General features: G+C 35.8%; 1 protein-coding gene across 2 annotated transcripts; it reads left to right on the forward strand.

Moving 5' to 3' along the window:
* The first annotated feature begins 2,745 nt into the window (after nt 1-2,745).
* On the forward strand, nt 2,746-7,490 carry LOC145141413 (putative linoleate 9S-lipoxygenase 5). Of its 2 annotated transcripts, none has more exons than XM_079074708.1 (9): nt 2,746-3,050; nt 4,267-4,556; nt 4,647-4,887; nt 4,984-5,316; nt 5,427-5,512; nt 5,623-5,730; nt 5,819-6,123; nt 6,233-6,496; nt 6,593-7,490. In XM_079074708.1, the coding sequence occupies exons 1-9, from the start codon at nt 2,852-2,854 to the stop codon at nt 7,344-7,346; spliced, it is 2,580 nt and encodes an 859-aa protein (XP_078930834.1). In that variant the 5' UTR covers nt 2,746-2,851; the 3' UTR covers nt 7,347-7,490. The 2 variants fall into 2 exon arrangements, with proteins under 2 accessions (XP_078930834.1, XP_078930835.1); XM_079074709.1 differs by having other exon boundaries at nt 4,270-4,556.
* The last annotated feature ends 301 nt before the right edge of the window (nt 7,491-7,791 follow it).

Genomic DNA, 7,791 nt, shown 5'->3' on the forward strand with positions numbered 1-7,791 from the left:
AAAAATATTGGGAGTTGTTGAAGGACGATATTGTGGGGATGGTAAAGCATTTTCAAAGAAATGGTAAGCTATCAAGAGGGTGCAACTCCTCGTTCATATCGCTCGCTGCAAAATCTAAAGACCCTATTCACTTTGGTGACTTTAGACCAATAAGCTTGATTGGTTCCTTGTATAAAATTATTGCAAAAATGCTCGCAATAAGATTGAAAAGAGTCATAGGTAGTGTCATCGACGAGGTTCGATCCGCATATGTGGAGGGAAGAAACATTTTAGAAGGACCGTTGATAGTAAATGAACTATGTTCATGGGCAAAGGCGAAAGGCAAGAAATTGCTTCTCTTTAAAGCTGATTTCAATAAAGCATTTGACTCGGTAAGTTGGGCATTCTTAGATTCAATCATGGAGCAAATGGGCTTCGGGTTGAAATGGAGATTATGGATAAGCGGTTGTCTTGGATCCAGTAGAGCTTCGGTAATCATTAACGGTAGCCCGACAATAGAGTTCCCTATGTCAAAAGGATTCAGACAGGGAGATCCACTCTCTCCGTTTCTTTTCATTATTGCGATGGAGGGATTAAATCAGGCGATGAAGACGGCTGTGGAAAAAGGAATCTTTGAAGGCATTACATTTCCACAATCTAATCTCTGTGTATCTCATTTATTCTACGCAGATGACGCCCTGTTTATTGGCGAATGGTCGAGGAGAAATATTGCAAACTTGGCCCGAATATTAAGATGCTTCTACGTGTCGTCGTGGTTAAAGGTGAACTTCAGGAATTCTAAGGTATATGGGGTTGGGGCTTCCCAGGCGGAAGTAGTTAATTGGGCAGCCCCTCTTGGATGTGAACCTTCATCCACCCCATTCACTTATCTTGGAATTCCTGTAGGAGAGAATATGAATCTGAAGAAAGCATGGAGACCAATCATTGACAAATTCCAAGCATTGCCGACCTGGAAAGCGAGATCATTGAGCTTTGGGGGTAGATTAACCCTTGCAAAGGCAGTACTTGGGAATCTGCCGACTTTCTTTATGTCTATTTTTGTAGTACCAAATGGGGTTATCGACACTTTGGAACGAATTAGAAGAAAGTTTATTTGGAGTAAAGCATATAACAAAAAAAGCATTTGTTGGGTGGCGTGGGAAAAGCTTATTTCTCCAAGGAAGGTAGGTGGTACCAGGCTTGGTTCTATTAAATCTTTAAACATCTCACTTTTAGCTAAGTGGATGTGGCGACTGAAAACTGACAGCTCAGCCTTGTGGGCAAATGTAATCAGGTGTATTCACAAATTAGACAGAAGGCACTGGTCCGTTCTTGCTAACAGTTCAGTTAATGGGGTTTGGAAAAATATTGTTAAGCTCAGGACGTTTTTGAAAAACATAAACATAGATCCCAATGAAATAATATCATGGAATTTGATGGATGGTAGATGGGAATCAGAGTTTACATCAGATAGTCGCTTCAGGGTATGTTTGTTACGGGAGCGAATTGAATTATCAAGTCATGTGGTAAATGATGGACCATTTGACTGGGGAAAAGCGACTCCGTTCAAGATTCTTTCATTTATTTGGAGAGCAAAGCAAGGAAGAATTCCCTCTGCAGTGGCTCTTTGTCATAGCGGGATTACCATGCCATCTACGATATGTGGTGCTTGTCATCAGGGAGAGGAGACGGGCGATCACATCTTCACTACGTGTCCGCTGGCGATGATGGTCATAGATACTATACTCAATTGGTGTGAAATTAATTGCGTACGATTTAGTTCGGTAAATGACATGTTACTTTTCGTGTCAAGGTGGTACGGGTGTAATAAGAAAAAAAGCATGTTGAACGTGATATTGTGCGGAACGTTATGGTGCATATGGGTTGGTAGAAATAAACGGGTTTTCGAGAATATCCCTACGAGACCGGAGTTTATAGTGGAAAAGATAAAAGCTCTAACGTTTACTTGGTGCAAATACAGGACTTCGTGCAAAAGGGTGGAATGGAAAGTGTGGAATCTTTGCCCTTTCCATTGTTTGTAATTTCTTCGACTATGAAAACTTTTTATTTGTACTATTTCCCCACATCGGCTTGATGTTGGGTTTATTATAATATATTTATTTGCTGTTTTCCAAAAAAAAAGAACCAAAATTGAAAAATTGGATGTTTAGGTCCAAAATTGTGAGAAATTTGCGAAACACATGGACCATTCATGTATTTTACTCTCTCAATATACAATGTTTCATAAACATTTGTTTTTTTTTTTAACATTTTTGTGACAGTAGAAAACGGGTCCACCGATTGTAGCTATTTCCTTGGTATTTGAAGGTTTATGAATGAGAGATTTATGTATATAACAAAAAACCAAGACATAAAATATTGAGATTTAATGCATTATCCACTATACAATTATATTCATGTTGAACTTTCAACAAAAATTCCCAACTGGTTCACATTAGAAATCCAGCTACCACGTTTTGAGAAATCGAAAAATCAATACACAATAAGCTAGATGCATGGTTGATATTGAAAGTCAATTTGCAAGCAGCCATAGTTCATAACAAAGATAAATTCAAGGGAAAAAATTAGCGTGCTTGTAAGTTGACATTCCTTATTATTAAACTTTTCTTGACCCAACTATCCTAGTCATGTTATCCCTCCAATCTTACTTCTAGCTTTTCGTATTAAGGCTGCTAAACAGTTTGATATGATCATATGCATAATAATTTTATATTACTTATAATGTTTTGGCCTATAAATACCTTCTCCCATAGCTTCATTACCTTCACACTTCATCTACACCTTTTGTATTGTAACCACCACACACGTGATCACAACAACAAACACACACACACAGGCTTACCTTAAAAGCATGTTTCATAAAACAGAAGATGCAGCCATGATGGAAGATGGAAAGAAGAGGATCACAGGGAGAGTGGTCTTGCAGAAAAAGAACGTGTTGGATTTTAATGACTTAGGTGCATCAGTTCTTGATCGAGTGCATGAGGTGTTTGGTAGAAACATCTCTTTCCAGCTCATTAGTGCAATTCGTCCGGAGCACGAATCCTCAGGTCTTTAATTATTCATCATTAATTTGCATCATATTGCTAGTAATTTACTAAAATTGCCACAAACAGTGGGGTATCAGTGTACTTGATTACTCTTTTAGTAATACTTCATAAAGTTTTAGAGGGTATGCCCACAACTGCATGAAAATGAAACTTGTGTACATTTACTTCAATGGTTATCATAGGGAACGTACTTTTTAAAATCAACATTTAAGGTCATGTCATATGATATATATTTAAAAGCAAAGTATATATTGAAACAATTACCATATAAGGAATCAATTAGGAATAAGCAGATTTCTATGTTACTTAATTAACATCCCTTATTTGATTATACTTGATCTTAATTATAACATATACAACCTCGTCTAAATGTATGTTCCAATCATGCCATATGATATATATTTAAAAGCAAAGAATTGAAACAATTAACATATAATTATAAGGAACCAATTAGGAATAAGCAGATTTCTATGTTACTTAATTAACATCCTTTATTTTATTATACTTAATCTTATAACATATACAACCTCGTCTAAATTAAATGTATGTTTAATCGTGCCAAGTTCTACACCAGTTAATTAAATACTAAAAAGATAATTTAATATTTATTAAATGTAGAGTATCTTGACATATTACCAGTCTCCTTTATTATATATCATGTAGAAAAGAGATTTACTTCTACTAATTAATTAGCGACTGCGATGTCTACCAACAAAAATTGAAGAAAAGTACAAGATATATTGGATGTTGATGGCTTTGATTGCTTCAATGGTCGTAACTTGTTTAAAAGATCGAGAATCTAAATCTTTTAATATTATTATAATCATAAATAATTTCTTACACAATAGTTGAGTAAAGCATGCTATATTTTTCTATTATTTGTTAGCTAGTAAGCAAGGGCTGATTAATTTGTACATGTTGTAAAAACTAAATACCATAACTAAAATTTGCATTCGTTGTTGAGCAAGAGTTGTATATATTCTTCAATTAACCACATATTTTTTCTCCGAGTAATGTTTAAATATCATGAGATTAATATCAATTACCATGCAAGAACATGAATAATATCCGGTTTACATACCGCTGAGTGGTTGAATTGGTATCCTGATATTAAAGTTGATGTTAGCAGTAATTCATGATTAATTACTAAATAATATTTCACAAGTTGTATAGTGTTCAATCTGTTAAATGAAATATATTTTTTTTGGATATATAGAAGGGAGGTTGAAAGGAAAGCTTGGAAATCCCGCCATCTTGGAAGACTGGATTACCACAATTACCCCTCTCACAGTGGAGGACACCGAGTATGAAGTTAGCTTCGAATGGGACGATAAGATAGGTGTTCCAGGGGCATTTCTTGTAAAAAATCGTCACCATAGTGAATTTTACCTTAAGACCCTCACTCTACACGATGTTCCTGGCCATGGACATGTCCATTTTATTTGTAATTCATGGGTGTATCCGTCAAAATATTACCTTAAGGACCGTATTTTCTTTTCAAATAAGGTATCATTAGCTTTGATATAATTTTTTTGCAAAGACATATTCTTGGTGTTTGTAATTAAATTAAACAAACCAATTATCATATTTTTGTAGGCATATCTACCTGGTGAAACTCCCGAGTTACTAGGTCCATATAGAGAAGAAGAACTGGTTATCTTGAGAGGTAATAGATCTGGGGAGCTCAAGGAATGGGACAGAGTTCATGATTATGCCTTCTACAATGATTTGGGAGATCCAGATCATGACCTAGATGATGCAAGACCCGTTCTTGGAGGGTCAACTGAGTACCCGTATCCTCGTAGGGGTAGAACAGGAAGACCAGCAACCGAATCAGGTTATTTAAGATATGATTTTCTTATATCAAGTTATTGCTTTATAAATGTTTTTAGGAGTTATTAATTAATGGAGATGGAGATTTTGTTTTTGACAGATCCCGAAACTGAGAGCAGGATTCCACTTATTAATAGCTTAAGCATATATGTTCCAGCAGATGAAAGATTTAGACACGTGAAGTTGTCTGACTTTCTTGGTTTTGGACTGAAGTCCACTGGTCAATTCCTTGTCTCCGAGCTTGAGGCTCTAATTGATAGCACTCCTCATGAATTTGATTCTTTTGAAGATGTGTTGAAGGTTTATGAAGGAGGAATCAAGCTGCCATTTCTTGAGAAAGCTCGGAAAAAAATCCATTTAGAGTTGTTGAGAATAATTTCTCAAACAGATGGCGAGGGAGTTTTGAAATTCCCCATGCCACAAGCTATTAAAGGTACCAAATCTACAAATGGGGAATCATATTTTTTATACGCTAAAATTCTTAATTTTGCTTAATGGATTATTCTACTTGTTCATGAGACATTTCTACTGGTATCTGATCAGGGGATAAATCTGCATGGAGGACCGATGAAGAATTTGCAAGAGAAATGTTGGCTGGTGTCAACCCTGTCAGCATTCGTCTGCTCAAAGTAAATATTCATTTCCATGAAAAAAAAATTGACGATCAGCAAACATTAATGGTTGTATTTCTTTTGTTTGATTGACAACTGATCATGAGTTATGCGACTTATTTTTATAGGAGTTTCCTCCAACAAGCAAGCTAGATGTCAAAGTCTATGGTAACCAAAATAGTTCCATAAAACCTTACCACATTGAGTCAAAGCTGGATGGATTGGAGATAGAAGAGGTAAATTTCAAATCCAATCCCTTGTTGTAATTTGCTTATCAATTATGATGAGAAAATTTTAATAAGTTACTAATATTTGGTCATGCAGGCGATCAAGACCAATAAACTATATATTTTAGACCACCATGATTCGTTAATGCCATATGTGAGGCGAATAAATGCAACATCCAACAAGATTTATGCCACACGAACTTTGCTATTTTTACAAAAAGATGGAACTCTAAAACCATTAGCAATTGAACTAAGCTTGCCTCATGAAGGAGGAGATGATCTTGGTACCATTAGTAAAGTTTACACTCCATCTGAACATGGAGTTGAAAGCTCCATTTGGCAGTTGGCCAAAGCATATGTTGCAGTGAATGACTCGGGTGTTCATCAACTCATAAGTCACTGGTAAGTTGTAACAACCACTCAAAAACACATGAAAAATATGCTTCTTTTTACTTTTTTTAGAATATATATGAACATTAATTGTTATCAACATCGAATATCCACTTCACAGGTTGAATACGCATTGTGCTATTGAGCCGTTTGTGATTGCAACTAATAGGCAACTAAGCGTGCTTCACCCAATTCATAAACTTCTACAACCTCATTTCAAGGATACTATGAACATTAATGCCTTCGCAAGACAAATCTTGATCAATGGTGGAGGTCTTCTTGAGGCAACCGTTTTCCCAGGGAGATATGCAATGGAAATGTCATCTGTGTTATACAAGGATTGGGTGTTCCCTGACCAAGCACTCCCTGTTGATCTTGTTAAAAGGTATTTGATTCATATAATACAATAAGCAATCTTTTTTTAACATAATCTTGTTTTAGACATACATATAATAATAGACTTAACACATTTAATTCATAGGGGAATGGCGATTGAGGACTCAAATAGTCCCCATGGACTCCGTTTACTGATTGAGGATTACCCATATGGTGTTGATGGTCTTGAAATTTGGTTTGCTATCAAAACATGGGTTGAAGACTACTGTAGCTTCTACTACAAGAATGATGATATGGTACAAAATGACATAGAACTCCAATCATGGTGGAAGGAGCTTCGAGAAGAGGGACATGGCGACAAGAAACATGAGACATGGTGGCCGAAAATGCATACATGTGATAATTTAAGGGACACTTGCACTACAATAATATGGATAGCTTCTGCTCTTCATGCAGCTGTTAATTTTGGGCAATACCCGTATGCTGGATACCTTCCTAATCGTCCAACAATTAGTCGTCGTTTAATGCCTGAACCAGATACCCCAGAGTATGATGAACTTCTAGAGGATCCAGATAATGTCTTCTTGAAAACAGTGACAGCTCAGCTTCAATCGCTTATTGGCATAGCTTTGATAGAGATTTTGTCCAGTCATCCAGCAGAGGAGGTATATCTTGGACAAAGTGGGTGCCCTAATTGGACAATGGATTCGGAACCTTTGAAAGCTTTTGAGAAATTTGGGATGAAGCTCAGAGAAATCGAGGGGAGGATTGTGGAAAGAAACAATGATGGAAGTTTGAAGAATAGAGTTGGACCGGTTGAAGTACCATATACGCTTCTTTATCCTTCTAGCAAAGAGGGACTTACAGGAATGGGAATCCCAAATAGTGTGTCGATATGAAGGAGTATATCAATATCAATCAATCAATCGTCGCATATTTCATTCAATTTATACAAAATATTTTATCTTTCAACCGAATAATATATATTGTTTGATGTAAATTTGTCTTGAATTCCTTATGTAATAAAATGTTTGTTCTTGTTATATCTTATTCAATTTGTTCATTTGTTACTAATTTTAAGTTGCGAAACATGTGTATTATTCTGGTTAATTAAAAAGGATTAAAGGGATAATGATTAAAAGGGTAATATATTTTTCGATTTTTACACATTTGGTCACTGAGTTTTTTTTTTCGTCCACATTTACCCCTTCAACTTGTTAAACCGTACACATTCAGTCCTTATGACCGGTTACTCCAGGTTAGCTGGGAAAAGTGACTTAATAGGGTAATATATTTATCATTTTGTACACATTTAGTCCTTAATATTTTTTTGTTTCAAAATAA

This window comes from Lactuca virosa, chromosome 9 (genome assembly GCF_052849685.1).
Source record: "Lactuca virosa cultivar CGN04683 chromosome 9, Lactuca_virosa_CGN04683_v6, whole genome shotgun sequence".
NCBI classification, from domain to species: Eukaryota; Viridiplantae; Streptophyta; class Magnoliopsida; order Asterales; family Asteraceae; genus Lactuca; species Lactuca virosa.